This window comes from Azolla caroliniana, unplaced genomic scaffold (genome assembly GCF_043228905.1).
Source record: "Azolla caroliniana isolate FFs.n. ecotype wild unplaced genomic scaffold, voAzoCaro1.0.p SCAF_2, whole genome shotgun sequence".
NCBI classification, from domain to species: Eukaryota; Viridiplantae; Streptophyta; class Polypodiopsida; order Salviniales; family Salviniaceae; genus Azolla; species Azolla caroliniana.
In genome coordinates, this window is record NW_028230437.1 from 21,426,736 (window position 1) to 21,450,975 (window position 24,240).

General features: G+C 36.6%; 1 protein-coding gene across 1 annotated transcript; it reads left to right on the forward strand.

Moving 5' to 3' along the window:
* The first annotated feature begins 1,476 nt into the window (after window positions 1-1,476).
* Window positions 1,477-18,404, forward strand: LOC147867576 (glutamate receptor 3.1-like). The gene is made up of 5 exons (XM_087315355.1): window positions 1,477-1,971; window positions 5,506-5,789; window positions 17,153-17,184; window positions 17,311-17,720; window positions 18,049-18,404. The coding sequence occupies exons 1-5, from the start codon at window positions 1,588-1,590 to the stop codon at window positions 18,304-18,306; spliced, it is 1,368 nt and encodes a 455-aa protein (XP_087171481.1). The 5' UTR covers window positions 1,477-1,587; the 3' UTR covers window positions 18,307-18,404.
* The last annotated feature ends 5,836 nt before the right edge of the window (window positions 18,405-24,240 follow it).

Genomic DNA, 24,240 nt, shown 5'->3' on the forward strand with positions numbered 1-24,240 from the left:
TCCATTTATTGTATGCTTTAAATAATAGTTCAATGCTCTCAAGAACTAAGCTAGAGAAAATGACTCAAAATCAAATATTGTAAATTTTTGTACACACTTTGGTTCAAGTAAATTATAATAGTAAAATGCAGTCATATAATGTTTTATGTTACTATTACGTCATTAAGTTGAGCTGACAATAAAATATGTTTGCCTTAACAAGTTATAATGTGAATACAAAACGATAAAATACGTTGAACATGGAGATGATTACGAATGGAAAGATATGGACCATATCAAACTAGACACAATTATGAAGCATTACCTTTATACATCCTAAAGGAGACTTTAGTTCTATAGGATATAACTAAATAGTTGATTTTATAAAGGAGACTTTAGTCCTATCAAATATGAAGACTATATGTAGTCATGAATTATTATCTGTGATTTTCAATTAAATAAATGGCGAATATATGTCAATGACTTGCCATGGGCCCATGAGCTTGTCCAACAACATCATGTGCTGAATATAATATAAATGGAAATTACATTTGGATCAAGCCTTGACCATTTTATTATACTTTTACACAAAACATATGGTTGTTAGTCATGATGTGATAAAAAAATACTAGAACATGCAAAAACATATATATTTTAAAATTTATTAGAGAGATACAACTTTCCCCACAAACACAATTGTATCAATAAAAATGTAAAAGCAGTTATGGGAAGGTTTACGTTTTGTTTTTAACTTGTTAAACAGGTTATTTGGTTATAGTGAGAAATATAATATTGTTGGTTTTGTGCATTTTACATGTTCTGTTTTAATATACGTGTACTATTTGTGCCTCACCATGCCTGTTCAAAGCCGTAAATGAAATGAGGAATTTCTTGCATATACCCCTTTTGTCTCCTAATGGCCTACCTAGTATATTGCATGGATCCTTATATAGGAATTTCGAAATGTTTGCCACTAAATAAGAATGTGAGCAAACAATAACAATAGAGTACCAAGTTTTGGGTACAATTAACGAAAACATGTGTCTATTGAATATTCTTCCATCCAACTTTGAAATTCTTGGTTGGATTCATTTCCTCAAGTAAAAGTAACTATACCACTAAGGTCAATGTCTATATAATCTCGCCATGAATAAACAAATAAAGAAATGAGAACTCAAAATAAACGAATACAATAAAGAAAGAAAGATCTAAGAACTCATCATAGATGGTCAATGAATAAAACACTAGAGCCTATAGAAAGTTGACTATAGCATATATGCGTCGAACATTCATTCATATGAGATGTGACTAAATATTTAAGTCAATAAATAAATATTCAATAGCAAGGCAATGAATCTAAAATCGAATCCCTTTGAAAATTTCAACTTACTTTTACTTTAATGAACCAACTCAACGAGTAGATAACAATGAAAAGGATATAAATGTTCATTGAGAGTATTTTATCCCAACCCTTGACAGAATGCCTCCAATCTTTGCGCTTGTTCTTTTCATTATGCTTTGCACCCCATTCCCCCCTCCCCCCTAAGAACTAGAGTTGAATGGTCACACCTCACCAAACATTACTCTATATCATCCCTATCCTCCATTATGTATTGCACCACTAAATCTTCTTGTCCAGTCACTTATCCCAATTGTTGGTCACAATCTTATTCCATGAAGTATGCCTTACTATTGGCCTCGGTTGTATTCATAATTTCCATCATCACACCTTTGCCCATTGTTGCAGATGATAATACCAACTTGAAGATTCTAGTTCCCTTGAAACTAGGATTTCAAGAATATTTGCAATGGCAATCCTCGGAGATACCTATCACACCTACTTCAAGTGTCAATTTCTCTGGATTTGCCATCGATGTCTTCCAAGCATGTATTAACAAACTTAGTTACAAGGTTAACTATACACTTCTTGGATATGGTGACGGCGTCACTAACCCAAGCTATCAGGACCTTGTGGATAAGCTAGTCTCTCAGGTACTACTTATGATAAACTTTCATCTTAACTTACCTTGTGATAAATGATAATGAATTATTATCAGACCAAATGTTATAAATCAATGAGTTGGCTTATTTTCTATGCTACATATAACTAGATTGTGTGTGGGTTGCACAGAAACATGTGCATGCATGCATGAATAAGTGATTGAGAAGACACAAAAGACCATGAAATGCTAAAGTTGTGCTACTTGGGCAATGTAAAGAAAGAAACTTAAAGGAAATGGCATTTTTCCCTAGGAAATATGACAAAGCTTCATGGAACAAAAACTAATCCACTTTGAGGGTGAATATCGGGAATTGCAAACATTACGAAAACTTAAAATCGAAGATTTTAGACAACTATAAGGAACTATGTTTTGGCTACACGACCCTAAATGGCTTAGGAACTAATTGTTTCCTTTTTATTATTATAAAAAGCTATCCTCCATTGGTATTAAAATTAAATGGGCCAGAGACAATATACAAGATAATCCAATATTACAATGAATATTGTGTAGCCATGTCGAATGACTGAAGCCAATCTTCCTAGGTAAAGATAAATAATCTTTCTAGCCAATCTTATTCATGTCCGACATATCCAAGAAAAATGTGTCATCCAACAACCCCATTCTTTGAATCTCAACATGCATCTCACGTCCCTTCATAATCTCCTTGCATTTTCAGTGTCTTTGCACTTGCAATACATGTCTATAAGAGCATTGCGCACAAAGACATTCAAGTCATAACCACTTCCAATTGTATAGTTGTAATGTCTATCATTTGATTTGCAATCGTGATGTCTGCTAACAAACCATTTTTATAAGAAGGTTATATAATTGCTTCGCACAAGCCAGGTTTCCTTCTTTTTTGCATCTCTTTGCAAGAAAAAGTATTGATTCATTTGGAACAGCTTTTCCTTCAATAAACAGTTAGGAACTAGTATTTTCTATAGATGTCGTACAATATATTGTAAGTTGTTTAGACCACTTAGGTGAGGGTTAATTTTTACAGTATAATAATCAAGTTCTGACAATTTAATGAGATGCCATTTTAATTTTGCTACCCTGCATCCTATGTTCCAAGCAAAATTTGTGAATAGGCATATCTTGACATTTGTGATTTACTTCTATACTCTTTGTATGACTAACACCTTTGTAGGTTGAGTGTTTATTTCAACCCCCAATTATCTACGTAACATCATTATACCATTTTAGGAGAGGATGTTGCGCATTTAACTCCCAATTATCTTCACAAAGAACAATTTAAATTTTCTCTATTTCATTCCATGCACAATGTGAGCTGATGCCACCCCCCCTATTACTCCATATAATAACACTTGGACCACCGTAGCCTTTAATAACATCAATATTTGTTTCTATCTTTAATAACACTTTGATTGTGTTTAGTCTCAAATATGTAATAATGATTCTATGTGGGTTAAAGTCTAGGCACATAACATATATTTGGGTTCATAGGATATTAATGTTAAGATACTAGAAGCTTTTCACCACTCCTTTTTTTCCAAGAAAGGAGCTACTTTCCCATTATTTAGGAGAGATTTAAGATACAAGTATATAAGTCGGGGAAACACCCCTGCCGAGTTCAAGAATATCAGATAACGTACATATCCTCTCTTACTTTATACTTAATGTAAGTAGGTATCTAGAGTTAATGACCGACACGAAGGGAGGATGGAAGGTGAGTAGGACACATCCAGCGTGGGGGCTGGTGGTTCCACCTCGAGCCATTTCCTTCTTGCGTCACCATCTGTGTGTTCTTCCATTTTTGCCAAAAGCATAAGTAGGCAGTGAGCACATTGTCAAAGTGGCCGCAAATCTCGTCCAACTGCCCTTGTAGGCAGTTGATAATCGAGAACCAAATATCCATGATCATTTCCTCTTGGGGGTGTACCCAATCTTGGAAGACCTTTAGGCAATGTGGTTTTAACCCTTATAATGCTTTTATTTCCATCATTTTTGTTTTGTCCTCAAAAAATTTAGCTCGTTGAGTAGACAAAATACCTTGAAAGTAAGTGTTATATATCAACCACATTATCTAAGAATAAGATAACATCTTTGACTGATAGAAATATAAAATAAAGCTATTGCATGAGTTTTGGGCCATTTAATTCTTCTTCTTTGCAACTTTGTTTATTATTTCTTTTTTTTTCAAAAATGTTTATTGTTTCTTTTAGTTTATCAATGCATAGAACAATGAGTGGATATCCTTGCTTGACCTTCTGTTGATCAAGAAGTACTTCGAGAAACCCTTATCAATTTTCAATTGACATCTAACTTACTTATGGAGCTATGCATTAATAATTGTGTTATACCCTTACAACATTTCTATCATGATCAATATGTGGCTACGTCCATTAGCCTCTTTAATAAACAAACATTCATCATATGGTGTTTCAATAGTCAATGTCGTATGCATTATTATATTGTGCATATAAATCTATGCATATAAATTTCCATGTCTTTATCAATGAATTTATTGATTATATCTTCATCTTTTCTCTTGAGTTGTCTCTATGCTTAAAGAGAATTAATTGATGGTATCTTCCTTTTTGCTCTTGAGTTTTCGATATAAGCTTAACTTTTATTGGAGTTTAAAAAATTACATTTTTTTCTTGTGTTTTGCATTTGTAATATTGCCTCTTTACCTCATCACCATCAATTGATGATGGCTTTTTCATTATTGGCTTCGACAAGGTTAAACATTTTGAATGAGCTTCACATTGGTCATCAATCTAAGGATCACATTGGAAACTAAGATTTCAAAGTCGACCTACACGTGCACTAAAATATTAATACCCTACAATGAGAGTAACATTCTTCAATTGCTCCATATTATTTTCACATATTTACCAATGTAGACGTTCATTACATAAAGAGGAGATTTGTCGTATATGTGGCATTGTGCATAACTTATTTCATCAAATCCACTCGTAGTAATCTAAACTAAAGCATAGTTCTTACTTGATTTGATTGTTTATTATCCTATTTTAAGTCTTGATTAAACCTAGTGTAATTGAGAGTGTGCTATAGATGATTGGACAAATTATGTGTATAGTCTTGGCATGGATTATCATTGACATGAAGGTAAATGGTCGGTGAAATGGTAGTCAATTCCCTAGGACAAGGAATAATCTACCTCAAGGTAAGTTAACATGTGAAGACAAAATATCTATAGAGCTTGATGATGCACAATAGAAGAGAACAAAGTCAGACGTAATGCATTAAAATTTTGATGCAAAGAAATATATGTGAATTATTTGATTCTAGGGTGTGTGGCAATGAACTAAAAGTTAGAATTCATAATCTCGTTCGTCTCTATCAACACCAAACTTTACAAATTGTGTTTCCTCAAACTCATGATTATTAATATGACTCGGAATTTCAACTACTTTGATACTAATATTTACATGACCTCAATTTTGGATAAATAAGTTTTTTGCTTAATTATGCTTTAATGTAATAGTTTTACTCATTTTTACATTAATTATGCATGTTTCATACATGATCAAAGGATGCTGATGGGGTCGTTGCCGATTTGACAATAACTAGTGAGCGGTTAAAACTAGTCGATTTTACACAACCATATGTACAATCGGTCCTTAAAATGGCTGTGCCATTTGAAACTGTGCGTACCATCCGCTTTTGGATCTTTTTAGCCCCATTCTCTTTGGGACTCTGGTGTGCAATTGTCATAATGTTCATTCTCACCATCCTTTCTATATCCGCCGTAGAGCATTTCAGCCAAGCTAGTCAAACCACTGAAAATTGGAAAGATGTCCTCTCAAAATCCTTCTGGTAAGAATTTTTTTATTATTTTGCTTCCAAAAAATTGGTAAGAATTCATTGCCTCATCTAATTGCTTCAATTGAATAATAACTTCCAAAAGACCCATCTTATCTTAGAATTCCTATACTTTCAATTTCTAAAGATTCCTAAATCTAGAGAATTGCCTATATTTATATTAAATGTCCTAAATAAGAAATTGTTCTAGAATTGGAAGAAAATCATCAAGGCTAAATGTCTTTTTGTAATGGATGCAAAGTGACGCTTGGCAAAGGGTTGAAGCTTTGGAAATCCTACAGTTAATGTAGATAGCAAACAAGTAGATATTATCTATAGACTTGCACGACAGCTCAAGGACCTATACCATCCACATGATGGACATCTTTTAGACACGAAGGTCAAAAGTGGACTGCACCCGAAAAAATTGAAACAACCACATGGCCAAAGAAGTTAACCCAATAGGTACCAAAAGTTGAGTACCAAAAGGCCTACATTAGAACATTTTAGCAAATTCATCATGGAGATTGAGTACCAAAAGTTGCAATCAAGTCTCCCTCACCTCCAAATCTAGGCATCTTGATTGATGTGGTCGTTAAGACGACCGGGTAGAAGATGTGGAAAGAAGGGGCAAACACAATTCTTGGTTTCCATACAATAGAGGTGATGCTTTTGCTCAGAACCCCCACTTGATACAATTTCCTTTTAGGCTAATGATTGTTCCAAAAAAATGAGGTTTCTTTGCTTGTACACCATCATCAATTGGTGGTGTTGTGAGGAAGAGCGAGGAAACAATCGGTAATAGGGAGCAAGCCCGACACCGCCGATACAATGTCATATCGACACAATCCAATAGAAGTAAAGGTGGAGTACCTAACACAACTAGAGGATCTTGATGGTCTCTCCAAAGACCCGATCACCAGATGTAACAGCTCTGATCAAAAGAAGACGATGAATATTGGACACATACTTCTCTGGATTAGAACTCAAGGGAAGATGATGAGCTAGAAAATAAAATGAAAGAAAAAAGTAAAACTACTCAATGACATATAAGTATCATGAAAGACCTCTCAAAAACATTTATCACTGAAGTTGAATCCAACATATCGGCATTTGCGGTACACAAGGAAGACAAAGATGGAGATATTGCCCCGATCATCGATCTCAAGAAAGCACTTCAGTGCATGAAAAAAGAATCCTGAATAGATGTTATGCAAATGGAGATTAATGCACTTAATATAAAAAGAACAAGGTGTGGACCCTTATCTCCTGACCACCTAACTCCAAAATTGTTTATTGCAAATGTTTGTTTATCAAAAAGTGTGTTACACACATGACTCCAATTAGATTCAAAGCTCAAATTGTAACTCATGGATCTTGACAAATTCCTTGCATTGCGTATCATGAGACTTTATCACCTAGTTGAGTGTCAAGTCTCTTCATCTATTTCTTGCAATATTGGTACATCTCAACTTGGAAATGCACCATATAGATATTGAAAAGGAATTTCTTCATGGAGATCCAAAAGGGACTACCTACATGGAACAAACAAAAATGATAGAAGATATCAGGTACCCTAACTATGTGTGCATGTTAAACAAACCATTGAATGGCCGCTTAAAACAATCCCCAAGATAATGATATTCTAAGCTACACAAGTTCATTCGCTTATATGCAACATAATCTATATGTGAGAAATATGAAAACAAAGTTCATCATCTAAGGAGTGTATGTACGTGAACGTCTGAAAGAGAGATAGTAGAGGGTGATCAAGGAGTGACAACATCACTTCCCAGTCAAACATCTTGGACCATTGGAGCATTTCATGGAACACATGTACAAAGAAATTAGAGGCCGGGTACACTATTAGTATCCCACGAAAAGTATGTATCTATACTATCACTTGTCATTTTAAATTGGCTTTCTCTTAAAATTCATGGAAAAGCCAAGAATTAATCATTGGACTCTGCTCAAATGAGTATTATACACTTAACGTACATACAAAATATGGAGCACATTAGGGATATTTTGGGGTAAAGACTCTAACATACAAACATCGCTAATAAATTAAATGTAGATAATAATATTTTAAAAAATTAGATATCTCTAAAAATATAAGTGACTACTACAATTGTATGTAATCACATTTGAAGAGGTGTTTAAAAGGCTATTGCACCACACATTTTGGTGTGAGTACATTTAAGCACATACGTATGAGTTCATAACTAAGTTCCAATATCCATTACTCTTTTCTTACCTCTTGCATTCATCTCCTTGCAAGTTCTCACATATAACCGTTGCATATTGCACCCATCACAACAAAGTTTAGTTCAAACATATGTCTTTGTTGAAACCACTTCATTCACATACAACTCCGAATAGTCTCTAGTTCATGCATTCTTTCTATTGTGATCATTCATTGATAATGTTGTAGTTCTCTATTTTGAACTCTTATTCTTCCCTTAAATAGGTGGTTGTAGTCCTGCTAGAGAAAAGAGATATGGCCAAGTAGACTGATTGATATTATAAATCATGCCAGTTTAGAATTGTGCCATTAATGTGACCAAGTATTTTACCTTTATATCAAACTAATATAATTAATACTTATTATTACATTAACTTTTTCAGACCGCTTCAAAAACTTAGTATTTGATGACCTTAAATAGCCTTGACAAACAAACAAAATCAGAATGACTCTTAAAATTTAGACCTTAACCACCCTCTCATACTCTAACACCTTATATAGGTAATTAAACTTGTTAATGAAAAGATTTAACTTGCATCCTCATAAATAACTAAGAAGTTACTTTATTAAATAAAATAGAAGTAATCTATCTATGAACAACTTTTATGCAATAATGGAAGCCAATCACACTCAATACAAGCAGAAGCTCAAATATCTAACATGGAAACTTGGGGTTTGAGATTTTAACTAAGAGAGAGACTTGAAGCTTAATGAATGTGAAAGAGAGAGATGGGGGATAAGGCAAAGCTCAAGCTCAAGAGCAATAAATGAAGAGGACCCTTAAAAGAGCACCAAAAGTGACAACACTATAGTTGCCTTGTCATTTTGGTACTAGTGTCAATGTGATATCATTAAAGTGAAGTGTCTAAAAAATACCTACCATTCCCCACAACCTGATGAGTGTAGAATACTAGGTGCACCACTTCACCATTTGAGTCATTAAATATTTAGGTTTTTGACATTGGTATCTCTTGCATTAGTGTCTTAGTCTTGAGACACTTCCTTAGATAATTAGAGATAATTTCTTAAATGAACAACTGTCTTAAAGTGTCATTTGTAGAAAGAGGGTAGAATTGGAACCTGTCTTCATAGAGTGCATAGTTACCTTTATTGAGTTGGGAGTAGAGTGCCATCAAGGGTGGTTTTAGGTGTGATAGTGGTGTCAAATGTCCACATTCTTGAGAAAGGATCAAATAGGAGCTTGAAGTTGCACATGGTTGTGTTTAAGGTCATGTAGGAATATTGAATAGTCAACGGAGTCACTACTCTGATCATTAGTTTTTGGTGGTGTAGTTATGAGGGAGTCATTAAGGTGACTATAATTAGTGACCTAATGATGTCGAGAGAGGTGTTGAAGGAATTCATATTGAGGTTGGGAGGTCGATTGATAGATGATGTACGGGTACATTGTTGATTACAAGAGAAGATGGGGATGGACGTGAGGTGGTGTTCCTAAGACGTTGGTGGTTTTTGCTCTCATTTGGGCACCTATCATTGTAGTAGTTGGGCATCATTTTCATTTCTTGCTTTGTTGCCATTTTCAATTATTGTGCATTTGGCTTAATGAGTAGCCATGGGTTGACAACTTACAAGCGCTTTGCCAACAAGGCTTGGGGTTCATTGACAGTAGTTGGTATTATTGAGGATGAGGTGCCCATGTGTTCTATGCTAAATCATGTGTAGAGTTGTGAAAGACCACATACTTGATGCCATACCACATGTATGTGGTGTGAGGGGAGCACAAACTCTTTGATAAAGTATGTGAGTGATTAATGAGTATCTACCCTTTGCTAGAGCATATGAGCTATGTATTGAGAATGTGCACTCTTTACTAGAGCATTCTCGCAGAATATGGGCAATAACTCTAGAGTAGTTGTGAATGATGTTGCAAGCACACACTCTTTGTGACCGTCAATGCATTGGCTACCAATATGTCGTATCAGTGTGTAGACAAACTAGAATACCCACCTAATGAGCTTTAGGATATTTTAGTTTTAACTCTATCTTCCATTGATATGAAGTTGTAGAAGAGAATAGGGATGGAGATGAGATGAGATAAATAATGTAGGATTTGGCTAAGGGTGGGAAATGGAGAAAAGAGGATATGGAAGATACTAGGAATGTGTCAGGGAAGTGGAGAAAGAACAAATGAAGACTAGAAGACAATAGTCACTAAAGAGTAGCAAATATTCACAATAAGAAAAAAACAAAAGAATTTGAAAAATCAAAACGAAAGTAAAGATTGAAAAAATTCATTAGATCAAATTTGAATTTGAACCATAACTTTCCTTGTCTTTCCAACAAGGACACAACTAAGTCATGAAAATATAAAAGCTTAGTCATGAACTTAATTGTGCCTATAATGAAAACTTGGGCTTGATTATTGAAGACAACTAGATATTTTAATGACATTGATGTGTGGTGCTATACTTTGGACCTTGATGTGCTTAGTACCCCTAATGGAGATAGCGTGGTCTTTTTTTGCACTATTCTCATGTTGAGCCGAATTATATATTGCCCTCAACACATCCTTGATTTTTCATGAGAAGTTATGGGACTCCCATACAAAAAGTGTCACATGTCCACCCTTTAATGAGTATTTTCCTTTTCTATGCCCATGTCTAACATGTTAGGTTTTTACCTCTTTAGTGTTATGGGGGATCAACCTATATGCCAGTTGCAAAGAAATTTTGAATTTACCACCACTACATCCACTTAAGGAGCTTATGAAAAGCTTGAGCAATGGCTTATTGAAGATGTCATGATTGAGTCTTGCAATAAGATTGAAGGAATAAAAGTCTCTAAAGATTGAGTCTTGCAATAAGATTGAAGGAATAAAAGTCTCTAAAGATTGAGTCTTGCAATAAGTCAAAATTCTAGAAAAGGTTACTAAAATGAAAGTTAAGAGCATTATTAAAACAACAATGCCTAGTGAAAGGGTAAGAGCTAAGCTACTTGAACAATAAGTTTAAGCGTATGAACCCAATCTCTTGCGCTTTTATCACCAAAGTCATCCCCTCCTCCTGATGTTTGTATCTGTCAACTAGGGCCTGCCATGATAACCAACATACATTTCCCCACTTGATTGTGCCTTTGCACTTGGCATAATTGCAATAGGCGGTCAACATAGTGTGTCAGATTAATTTTGTTGCATTTGGACATGTTGCACAATTAGGAGAGCTAAGGTTCCCATGTTGCCACGCTCCAACCGGTAGTGACCTATGTATTAATAGCCATAGCAATGTGGTAATTCAACTAGCGTGTTGTTGTTTCCAGATTTTCTGCCAAAACTAAGTGATAATTGTATGAGGAACATGATATGTGTGCCATAAGTTTGCAACACCCGGCCCTCAGGTGTTTGAGCGGTTAGAATGTGGAGACCCAATCAAGTTGTGAATTGGAAGAAAGGGATGGATTTGCTTCCTTGACCCATATAAGGATTGCGCCACGTCCATTGCAAAGGGTCCAAATTGACCTTATGTAGCCATGTGTTTTCATGAGTATATATGTGCCATTCTGGTTGTACTTTGATTGAATCGGGATCTACAATCCATTTATTGACTAGTATATGCGAGTTCTCGAATTGCCATATTCAATATTTGTGTCTCATTGTCTCGCAATTCACGGCCTTTGATCCTATCTGGTGTTTCCCTACCTCTTGGGATCAAAGAGCCCTCCTCCTCATAGCCTATTCACTTCTCCATTGTCTTCCTTTGATTAATAGCTTCCCTAAGCAATAGAGCATTCATAATTTCAGATTTTATAGTCCATCCGCCCCTCATTCCATGGAGTATGTTGGCTTGATCTTGTATTGGCAATGACATAAACCGTCTCCAATATTCTATACTCTTTCTTGGACCTTCTGCAATGCATCCCCAAGACAACCCCTTACTTGCTCCCATTAGTTAACCAGATTCATCTTTGATACATGGGTTCCATAGGATGTGTTAACTGACCCAGGCAGGTTCAGAGTTAGGCTGACCACATTTGTGCCCTCATCTTATGTTACACCACGTCTTCCACATGGATGCACTGAATCTATCCTCCAATTGGCATGAGAAACTTGGTCCATGCTTAGAATCCATCTCGTATGGGGGACCCAATTGGCCCCTTTTCATGGCTTAAAGTAAGCGAAACATAACCACACTAGCATTTTCCCGCAGTCATCCCCTTGTTGGAGTCCTCGCACCACAAATTTGGTGAGTAGGGCTTTGGGTTGTGGGAGGGGATCAATCAGACCCAACCCTCCTCTTGACTTAGGTGATGTGAGTGTAGACCATGCCACCTTGACCCAACCTACATGATCTTCCTTACCAGACAAAATGTTGTTGCGTACTAGTCATTGAATCTGATGTATATTCCCTTGGAGATTGTCCAACATGAGAGGTTGTACCATGCTATTGCAAGTAATACCTGCTTTGCCACTATGATGAAACTTGCTAGTGAGAGTTTTTTCAAGGTCCAATGTATCAACTTTTGTCAAATGGAATGAATAACTGGTGCAATCATCATCTCTGGAAGAATGTTGAATCCAACTTGGAAACCCAAATATTTGGTGCTCGCTCCTTGATTGATCCACTTGAAACAAGGATGTGGGTGTTAGGCAAGATGTGCTTCATTAGAAAGCCATATTGCATAGGATTTGTACCAATTGATCATGGCGTTTGATCTCTTGCAAAACACGACTAATCTACATTCTAGCTTCTATAGATTTTCCAAGTTCTCTTGCATGTAGATTGTTGTGTCATCTGCAAATTCTATATCCAGGAGGCTTTGATGAGAGTGGAACACAAGAAGACCACGTAGGTTTAAATGCTGCAAGTTGAGAAAGCTAGAGAGTGGTTCGATGTATAATAAAAATAAGGATGGAGCCAATGGCCATCCTTGTTGTACAAATCGCGATATTTGGAAGAAGAGGCCCCTTTCATTTGCTAGTGAAACACAACGGTTGGCATTCCTATAAAGGCCTACAATGCTTTTGATCCATGACTCTTGAAAGCTAAGTTTCCCCATCACACTTTCTAGAAAATTCTAGCAATACCCTGTCATATGTTTTCTCAAAATCTAGGAGCACCACAACTACCTTGTTGTTGGTATGCTTGGCAAGGGCTACTTCTTCCCAGAATGAGAAAAGGTTGTCTAGGATTCTCCAATTTCTAGGATGCTCCAATTTATAACAAGCCCTATCTGGGAGGGATGAAAGAGTTGAGGTAGACGTGGCGGTACACGCATTGTAAGGCTATTAGTCATCGCTTTATCCTCTATCTCTTTTCTTAATCGTCCTTACTTATAGTCTTGATGATCTCATGTAATATATTTGAATCTCTAGTTAGTTTAACTAGAATTTTGTCAGACATTGATGAGTCGTTGACAAGCAATGGCCATTGGGTGGTGATTTGTTCCCTCACCTTTGTAAATGTGTATATAGTATCCAGGATTCAAGGCTGAAATGAGCCCCACTTTCGGTGCAATTGAAAATGATCGATTACTATGCAATGGTCGGAGAAAGCTGTGCCTGGAGTTATGCGACACCATCCCTCTTCACTTCTAGTGCCTCACCTACATAGATACGAGCGATGCGAGATAGGGTGGGTCCACTATTCCGCCCATCTAATCGAGAAAATAAAAGAGAGTTCCGTTTGCATTGGAAGTTGTTTGAATGCCATATATTGCGCAAGTTAAGGGGGGCACATAACTTCTCCCATTGTTTATGCTCCCCTCGGAGAACCTTGGGGTTGTTGTTAGAACTATCCTAAAGGGATTCAATCATATTAAACTCCCCTCCTATGTACCACTCCTCCTCTTAACTCGCTACTTGTAGGTGAATACGTTCCCAAAATGTTTCCCTTTTTTATTCTGTTATTTGAAGTGTAAACATTCATGAAATTCCAATGATGCCCTTGGATGGCCAACTTGCAAAAATGCGCTCTACCATATAGAAGTGATTCATTATGTATTTAGCCTTGGTCTAGATGTTCTTGAATCAAAGTGCAAATACCACCATGATTTCCATCATCACCTATTGCTGGTTCCCACATTGTTCGCCACGATCCTGGTAGAAGGTCTCCGACTTCCATTAAACAAGCACTATAGAGATGGTGTTCCAACAACATGATGATGTCAACAACACCACCTAATATGTACTCCTCAAGATCCCTTCTGAGTTTCCATCTATTTTGCTAGTCTAGGCAACTCCTAAGCGCTTGCAAGTTCCATGTTACAACATTCATGATCATGCAAGGGGGTGGGAGATTTCTAGGTGTTCCTTATGCTTTGCACAGTAGACCGTGTGTGGGGGAGCACTCACCATTTATACATCTAGTGATTTTCATTGATGGAATGATGGTCTAGATCCATGAGCGGAGTTTGTGGGCTATCCGGTGAGCTTCAATAGTCCGTTCCTACTTCTCATAGAAATAGTAAAAGCTGAGTGTCTATGATAACACACGTTTAGTTGAGTGTCTATGATAGTCTGCAATTGAATGTGGTAGAGATGAGATTCCTCTTTATCCATGGGGCACTAGAATTCTGTGTTATTTCATTGCTTCTTTAATTCGTTCATGAGTTGTTCATCAGTTACTCTTGTTACAAAAATGATGCTTGGCTACATAGCAGATATTTAATCTTGGACTTAGACTAGGCTTCATGTGCCGAAAGCAATAGTGGAAAAGAGATTGTGGTCATCCGTGCTCAATTACTTTGTATCGATGATACATGTACCCTTATTTTGTCCACTATCTTGTGCCATATTCCTAACCATTTTAAGGCGTTTTGCGGGTGTGGTTCAAGGTCAAGGCTAGATGTATCACACTCAGTTGTGTCTGGGATTTGTTAGATGGCATGTGTAGTAAACATGAGAAATGTTAGATGGCATTTGTTTTCGCGTCAACTGCTCGTGTGAAAGGTGAAAGTTGTGGTGCCTGCTTAATGTAAACACAAACATTTTCACTTGGCTCACATACACATCTAGATAATCTTGCATACTTAATTGCTAGGCCAAACCATATTATGTCAAAATTTTGCCCATGCCTTGAGCATGCACCTACAAGTGCACATGCGCTAGTCAATGAAGGTAAACTCCACAACTCTTCATCGACAATACCATTTTCCTTGGTTTGGATCCTTGGTGGTCCCACTCACAATTCACACACACATATTTTGCAAGAATGTTCTCTAAGTCCCTTTTAGGGGCATCATATATTACATTAAAAACTAGTTATTAGTTTGACTCACTAGAAATTCATTGATTTGTCTTTAACGACAACAATTGGAAACAATTCAGTTTGGTTTGGATCAATTTGGGGGTCTCAAATTTAAACCTTTTCAAACCAAACCATTTTTAAAAAATTGAAATTTACCAAATAACAAAACATAGTAAACTGCAAGTGTTATTGAAACTAAGCTGTCAAAGGAATTTCCAAATTCAAATGTTAGAGTCGAACTAATTATTTAAGTAAAACATAAGGAATTATAGACCAAAGAAAGGAAAGATAAGTGCAAAAGCACCCTACCACCCACTAGCGACGGCATGAAATGTACTGAAATCTCCTTGATGTCCCTACATACCATCAAATGTTGATGTGAGCCGTACCTTGGGTTCCATGAGGATTGTGTGTGCTTAGCTAATAAGAGCCATAGCCACACTAACATAGTCTCAATATAAACCAAGCCTCCCTTGATAAGAAGATTGTTATCCTTCTTATATATGCTGAAACCCTAAGAATTGGTGTGTTCACACAATTTACTACTTCATGTGAAGTGGCCAAGTGATAATCCACTTAATAGTTATCTCATATAATCATCATAAGATTCGGGAAAACTATGGAAAACCTATCTCATGATAACTTATGGTTATGGACATAAGGTCAAACCAATCGGTTCAAGAGATTTACAAACCTTCAGCCATTAAGGCATAGTTTCATTGTCTAGTTTTAGTTTAGACCAAATTATCAAGGACTTTCCATTCAATTTTCAAAAGATATTTCATTATTAACGAACACTTAAATCATATTTTTAACAAATCACCTTTATTCTTACAATTTTGATTAAGAAATCAATTGGATACTTTATATAAACGAAACCTTTAATTTCTCAAATGATTTAAAGTTTAAACCAGTAACCAAATATAGAGTATAAAAAACATTAACATTAATCTACACTTGAAGATTATGGAAAATACAATTTATAATCATATGATAAACATGAATGATGAGAGTTTGAGTCTAGAATGTTCAAGCCCTAAAACATGAACCTGGAACCCTAAATTGTAAACTGTAAATTCTATATCCTAAAACCTAGATCTTTAATTCTAACCCTAAATTGAGAAAAGAGAAAATATAGAACCCAAATGTCTGGTTACAAGATCATTCTTTTATATTCTTTTACATTATTTGGTCTAGTTACAAGATCATTGTTTGGTTCCCCGTATTTTTTTATTCTAGACTAGCCTTTTGGCAATAATATTGATGAGATTTTGTAGAAAAGGCATGTGAAATAAGAGTATGGTAGGTAATTGACAATAACTCTTGATTCTTAGGGAAAGGTAAAAAAGTTTATTTTTTATGTAATCTATAATGATCATATATGATTGTGCAAAATTCATGACTATTATTCAATGATAATATACTACACAAAATATAAAATTTGGTGAGAATGAGATTTCACACTTGGAAGTTTTGGTAACAAGTGATGTGTATTATTCCATGGCAAAAGTATTAAATACAAACAAAATTGAAATAATGTTTTTGGAAAAGAGAAAAATTGAAATATGTATAGATACCAAATTTCGAGGCACATGATTATCTAATTGATGTAATAAGAATATAATTCTCCTTAGCTAATAGTTATTGTTATATTTGGGCACTATATATCACTAAAGATTAGCATCATGGAAAACTATGCTAGTGAAGGTAGTGTCTATCCATGCATGCATATGCACTAATGAATAAATAACTCTTCCTTCCTCTCCATGATCCCCATACTGATGCCAAGAGTTCCTTTAAGTTGGATGTACATTAAAATTATCTCTTTAATTCAAAATCATCTAATTACTCCGAGTTTTTGCATTGATATTCTAAAAACATAATGAATTTCTAATTTTGATTCCTTGAATCTTTGGATTGCCCATTTACAGGTTTACATCCATGGCGCTCTTCTTTTCCCATAGTAAGTAACCTTTCGAAAAATGCATGGAAGGACCAAACATATCCTCAAAAATTTAAGGAAGCCTGACACAATTTACAATTTACAATTTACAATTAACATTAAAACAAAATGAACTTCTTTTGGTAGGGGAGGAGGAAACAACACTTTTAGCTAAATCAGTTAGGCTTTTCTGGTTGGTTGCTGTGCTCATATTTACATCAAGCTATACAGCTAGCTTGTCATCTATACTAATAGAACAACAACAACAACAACAAAGTCCAACCATTAGAAACTTTGCAGACCTAAAAAGAAGTAAAGTCTCCATAGGATGCCAAAAAGGCTCGTTCACATTCAATTACCTTCAAAATACCCTCTTCATTCCTTCCAATAGACTAGTGAATTTGGTTACGGAGGAAGATTATGATAACGCATTGAAGTCCGGTAATGTGTCGGCAATTATCGATGAATCGCCATACTTGGAGACATTCCTTACCAACATGGGATGCAAATACACGATTGTCGATTCAAACATTGGTTACTTTGGAGGCTTCTCTTTTGTAAGTATCTCTCATTTCAACCTCTCCTTAAATTAAACAATCTTTGATATCTGTATTATACATGAGATAATCAACTTGCATAACATGGTTTTGCCATAGGCGTTCATGGTGAGGTTTAAATAGATCAATTGTTATTAATATGTTCGATTAATCTATGATTATTCAATCATGTTAACTAGTTGAAGTCACTTCATACATAAGTAGGTTTATCTACCACTACAACAACATAATTAACTAACCTTATCACAAAAAGGAACTATATGCATGCATTAAAAACATACACTTAAAACTAATTGAATTTGGGGATTTGGACCCACTTGTCTTGCAGGCATTTCAAAAGAACTCATCTTTAACCAATGATATGTCGATTTCTATTCTATCTCTAGAAGAAAATGGACGCCTTCAAGAGCTCAAGGATAAATGGCTTGGTGCAGGAGATTGTGGAACAAGGTCTTCTAGCACTGTTATGTTATTTGAGAGCTATGCGGGCTTAGGTTTTATCATAGTTGGAGTTTATATTGTATGCATATTGTTAAGTTTTATATGCTATCGACGCAAAAGAAATCCTTATCAACAACATTCTTGATTTATAGCCTATATTTTGAAGCCCCAAATAAAAAGATTCATTTAATAAATGTATATTCATCATAGTCCATAAATATAATGTAACAATAAGTTTGTTTCTATGTTTTGAGTTAGGAGCGATCTTAAATTTCTATGTTTTAAGTTCGAAATTTTATGGCATTTATTATACGTAAACTAGGGGATTTTGTATGATAAAGATATTTGTCTCAACCTTAGTCACAAAAAAACATATGTATATTGTGAAGTGCACATAAGAGATCAAAACCAACCTACTTAGCTTCTTACTTCTTAATCAATTTATAGTTGATACAACGGAACCCATTTGGGTTGGCTTGGCTAAAAAGGGCGTGCTAAAAGGGTGGGTCATTTTGGGCACACACATCCTAAAATGGGTGTGCTAAAAGGGTGGGCCAACTTGGGTACGTGCATCCTAAAAAGGGTGAGCTATAAGGGTGGCACAAAGGAACACATGCACACCACATTTCCCTCTTGTGAGAAACAAGAGATTGAGTGGCATGAACAAGAACAAGATAGGTACATGAACAAGAACAAGAACAAGAACAAGAACAAGAACAAGAACAAGAACAAGAACAAGAACAAGAACAAGAACAAGAACAAGAATAGTGGCTTGTCGAAGGAGGGGGCACATTTGATGGCAGGTTTCAAATGGAAATCCATGGATGATTCTAGTGTGAGGCGAGGGTTACGCCCATAGAATGCTCGAAAAGGGTTGATTTATGCAGCCATCCCGTGTTTGAGGGTCTTGTTGAGGTGTTCGGTGAAGATGGCATGGGGATGTAAACATCTATGGACACGTAGTTGAGTTGCAACGATGTTGAGGACATCCCCATGGAACTGTTGGCCTTGATAGTTGGACGGGGCTAGTGACGAAAAACGAGCTATCAATCGGCGAATAGAGATCAATCACTCCTGTGGACTGAGGGCCACCTGGACTTTGTTGAGGTGGGGGACAGGAGGGCTATCATGTAGGAGGGGGATCGAGGAAAGATCATATGGCGATGAAGATCAATCGCTCCTGTGGACTGAGGGCCACCGGGACTTGGCGGAGGTGGGGGACAAGAGGGCTATCGTGTTAGAGGGGGATCGGGGAAAAGATCATTTGGCAAAGAAAGATCAATCACTCTTGTGGACTAAGGGCCACTTGGACTTGGTTGAGGTGGGGGACAAGAGGGCTATCATGTCAGAGGGGGATCAGGGAAACTCATGGGACAAGAAGTTAGTGGGCAACCTAAGGTGAGGGGGAAGAGGCGGATGCTTAGACATGGGGGACTGGTACCCCGCATCTCCACCAATATGTGAGGACATCCCCGTGGACTGAGGGTCGCATCTCTTATGTGTATTTCACATATTGGTGGAGATGCGGGGTACCAGTCCTCCACATCCAAGCATCCACCTCTTCCCCCTCACCTTAGGTTGCCCACTACCTTCTTGTCCCATGAGTTTGCTCGATCCTCCTCTAACACGATAGCCCTCTTGTCCCCCACCTCCGCCAAGTCTAGGTGGCCCTCAGTCCACAGGAGCGATTGATCTTCGCCGCCATATGATCTTTCCTTGATCCCCCTTCGACACGATAGCCCTCCTGTCCCCCACCCCAACAAAGTCCAGGTGGCCCTCAGTCCACAGGAGTGATTGATCTCTATTCGCCGATTGCTAGCTCGTTTTCCGTCATTAGCCCCGTCCAACTATCAAGGCCAACAATTCCACTGGGATGTCCTCAACGTTGTTGCACCTCAACTACGTGTCCGTAGATGTTTACATCCCCACGCCATCTTCACCGAACGCCTCAACAAGACCCTCAAACACGAGATGGCTGCATAAATCAACCCTTTTCGAGCAATCTATGGGCGTAACCCTCGCCTCACACTAGAATCATCCATGGATTTCCATTTGAAACCTGCCATCAAATGCTCCCCCTCCTTCGACAAGCCACTGTTCTTGTTCTTGTTCATGTACCTGTCTTGTTCTTGCACACCACAATATGAAGAAGACTAAATATTTTGGTATATTGTAGAATATGATATAGTTTCCTCTATAAATAGTGACAATAAAGTACTAGGTGAAAGAGGATGGAATTGGATACAAAAAAAAAAAACGTTAAAAGTTCAGGCCTAATTGTTACCATTTCGGTAGTAAATGTGAAGATACATAAAGTACAGATGCATCACATGAGATTTGCTCTTGTGACCTTACTTACAAGGTCAAAGTCTTTATCAATTGTATTACATATTGCAATTTACAATGTATTTAATTTTGTGATTACATATTCCCTAAGGACAAAAAAAGAAAAAGATAGGCCAAACATAAAACCTTTGACTTTCCAACTAAGGTCACAAGATCAAATCTCACGCATCCATACTTTATGAATCTTCACCTTTACATTGTTACAAATGCCTTCATATGTACAAGTGATGAAGAAGAGAGTGAACTTACAAGTAGTCAAGAAAGTAATGAAGCAGGACATGAATGTTCTTGGAGTTCGTAACACACCACAACATTATTAGTTATGTTGTGAAGCATTGCCAAAGTAAAAAATCAATATATCGACATCTTTGTAGATGAGTTTAGGAATGTGGCTATTTTCGTAGAGAAGTAAAAGGGTGTAAAGACACACCATCACATTATCAACAAGATATTTGGTTGAAATCGTTTCTAAAGGTAATTGTACACATCAATGCCAAATTTAGGAATTGTTGATTTCCTCTTGGATCCATTTGCTTACTTGACACTTTTATTAGTCTATTTAATAATTGTTGTGCATTTAAATACTTCGTCTTGACTCTATTTATTTTATGTGTGTGGAAATGTTGAAATCTCTAGAACACCAATAAAAGATGTGCATCCTCATGCAATGATGCTAAAGTAGCATCTCTAGAATAAAAAGAGGGTTTTTATTTTTTGTGTAAACAAAATCAATGTCAAGGTCACAGAGACATAAAATATTTTAGGAATAGTTGATTTCCTCTTGGGTTCGTTTGCTTACTTGACACTTTTATTAGTTTGCTTAATACTTGTTGTGCATTTAAATACTTAGTCTTGACCCTATTTATTTTTATTCTTGTGGAAATGTGGAAATCTCTAGAATGCCAACAAAAGACGTGTATCGTCATGCAATGATGGTGGAGTAGCTAATATGGCACACAATTGGAGATCTATGGATGTTGCTTGCACCCATTATCATATGGAACATATGGATCACAAGATGTACCAGGGTATTTTCCGCAAACAAACGACTCCAACAGAACATTGTCTCTTTATACACCACTCTCAATGAATATGAGGAAAGTTTTGTTGCAGATAAGGTCAAAGTAAACATGAAATACAAAATGGTGGACAAGAAGGTGAAGCGTGTGGTTGCTCCCTTGCCCAAAGATAGGTGGCAATGGATGAAAGAAATAACAATTGATCCCTATCTAAGAGATCCAGGAGGAATAGGTCACATCTTCACTTATGAAATGTGAGGAAAGCTCTGAGATGGTGAGGGTGAGTTCCTTCTTGAACATTATCGCAAGGCTTTAAATGCTTTCTCTTGGGAATAAATAGGATGTGTTAATCCTAACCTTGACGAACCGATGGTCATATTCATTACCTCATGTCTTGTGGAATTTAATCCCAAATCCCCTTTTGAGGGCAGATATTGGTAATAGAACTTTTGAAATAAAAAGTGAAGAATGGGAATTGTCGAGACATTCAACACACCTTATTCAAATAGATGGTTCATGTTTCCAAAGAAGAAAAGGACACAGTGGTTCATCTAAGACTTCGAGCCGATAAATAAAGTTACCATCCTTAATGCTAAGATTGACCAAGAATTTAGGGATTTGTCAAAGCCTTTGCAAGAAGGTCGATTTACTGAACAAAGATAACTATTTAGGGTATAACGAATTCTAGTTGTCCTTCGATAGCCAAGATATCACCACAATGTAGGTGACCACTAGGATAATAAGGATGTGTAGGATATTCTACGTTTTAGAACTTCCGTTTTCGAAAATTTGAAGTATTCTAAAAATTTGACATATTCTAGATATTTAACAAGTATTTATCATTTCAAATTGTGTATTTTTTTAAAATTTTAAAATTTAAGAAGTATTTAACATATTTTAGAAGTATTCTACACATATTCTAAGTATTTAACATATTTTATCTATAAAATAAATATTCTAAGTATTTTAAAAAACAATTATACTAGTTAGAATACGCATTCTACACGTACTTTATGCTAAGTATTTTACAACAATGTGATATTCCTATAAATGGTTGTCAAGATTCAAACAAGGATGATATTTTTGGACGAGATCGATTTAGGTACTTCATTTCAGACCATCTCAAAGATTGCGAGAAAGTATTGTAGAGATGATAAGGTTTAGGCTTAACATTCTTAGGAGAGAAATCAACATTTGGAGAACAGAAAATTCTAGTGGTCAGGAATGTTTGTGGGCCATATGTCAGAAGCAAGAGAGAAGGTAAAGTGATAGAAGAAAGATATAAAGAGATCACAAGAAGAGGAATGAAATGATAAGAGAAGAATGAATGTATTAAAGTAGAATAAGAATGGATGCAAGATAGGCGATGAGAGCTTAAGACTGGTGTTGATTCGAATTGGTTTTGAGAAGAATTGTATGTCCATTCTAGATAATACAACTTATTGTGCACAATCTTTGAATCAAGAATGGAGGCTACCTCATACTCTGGGCCATTAGCAAGTTGGAGAGGAGGTGGTGGCGGCACGACATGATTAGGAATCGAGCTGGTGTGGTAAGGTTCCAAAAGAGAGCTGTGAAAGACTGGATGAAGCTGCAAACTTGCAAGAAGATCAAGACGGAATGTTGCATCATTAATCCGCTTCGTGATGACAAATGGACCCAAGCGTTTATAATCTAGTTTATCACATTGTCGAGTAGTCTTTATGTGACGGCGTAACAAGCATACCCGATCACCAACCTTGAATGGAGACGGAAGACGATGTCGATCTGCATGGGCCTTATGTTGGGCTTGAGCTTTCTGAAGATGTGAAGACAACTCAGACTGAAGGTGTTGTAGTCGGTGGAGATGTTGCTCTGCACTAGTGTTTGATGAGATCACTGGAATGTCCAAGAGACACCATCAAGGATGGTTGCCAGTATAGGAATAGAAAGGTGTGACCTTGGTAGAAGAGTGTATGGTGTTATTGTACGCAAACTCTGCAAGATACAATATATGACTCCTGGAATCTTGTTGATAACTGATGAAACATTGAAGATACTGCTCAAGTGTTTGATTTGTGCGCTCTGTTTGGCCATCAGTTTTAGGATGATATGCCGAAGAGAGTTTGCAAGAGATTCGGAGCCCGTCACATAGGTGCTTCCAAAAGTGAGAGATAAATTGCGGTCCACGATCACGAATTATGTCGTTTGGAAGACCATGATGGCAAAATACTTCACGCACAATGATATATGTTGTTTCTTGACTACTGATGCTTTTTACGAAGGGTAGAAAATGTGCCATCTTCGTAAACCGATCCACTACGGTTAAAATAGCATCAAAACCTTGTGAAGGTGGCAGTTCTGTAATGAAACCCATAGTAATTGAATGCCATGGCTTGCTTGGAGTTGGCAATGGTTGTAACAACCCATAAGGATGATGCCTAGGCATTTTAGCTCGACAACATGTGTCACATGTGCGAACATAATCTTCAACGAATTGTTGTAAATGAGGCCACCAAAATGATCGCTTCACTAGCTACATGGTCTTGGCAATACCAAAGTGTCTGGCCATATGGGCATCATGACAGTGCTCCAACACTCGAAGGCGATTCATGTAGAAAAGTAAGTTATCTTGCCATTGGAACTCCTTATAGCGTCGAGATGTCCTTGGCAATGTGGAGCAAAATGCATGATTTGGACCAAGGTGGGTGAAGAAATTCTTAGCAAAATCATCA

What these genes read in the sequence shown, in the direction of transcription:
- LOC147867576 (XM_087315355.1), top strand. Translation starts at nt 1,588, where the DNA reads ATGTATTGCACCACTAAATCTTCTTGTCCAGTCACTTATCCCAATTGT. An exon ending in TGGATAAGCTAGTCTCTCAG is followed by an intron (nt 1,972 to 5,505) that starts GTACTACTTATG and finishes ACATGATCAAAG; the next exon opens with GATGCTGATGGGGTCGTTGC. An exon ending in GTCCTCTCAAAATCCTTCTG is followed by an intron (nt 5,790 to 17,152) that starts GTAAGAATTTTT and finishes GCCCATTTACAG; the next exon opens with GTTTACATCCATGGCGCTCT.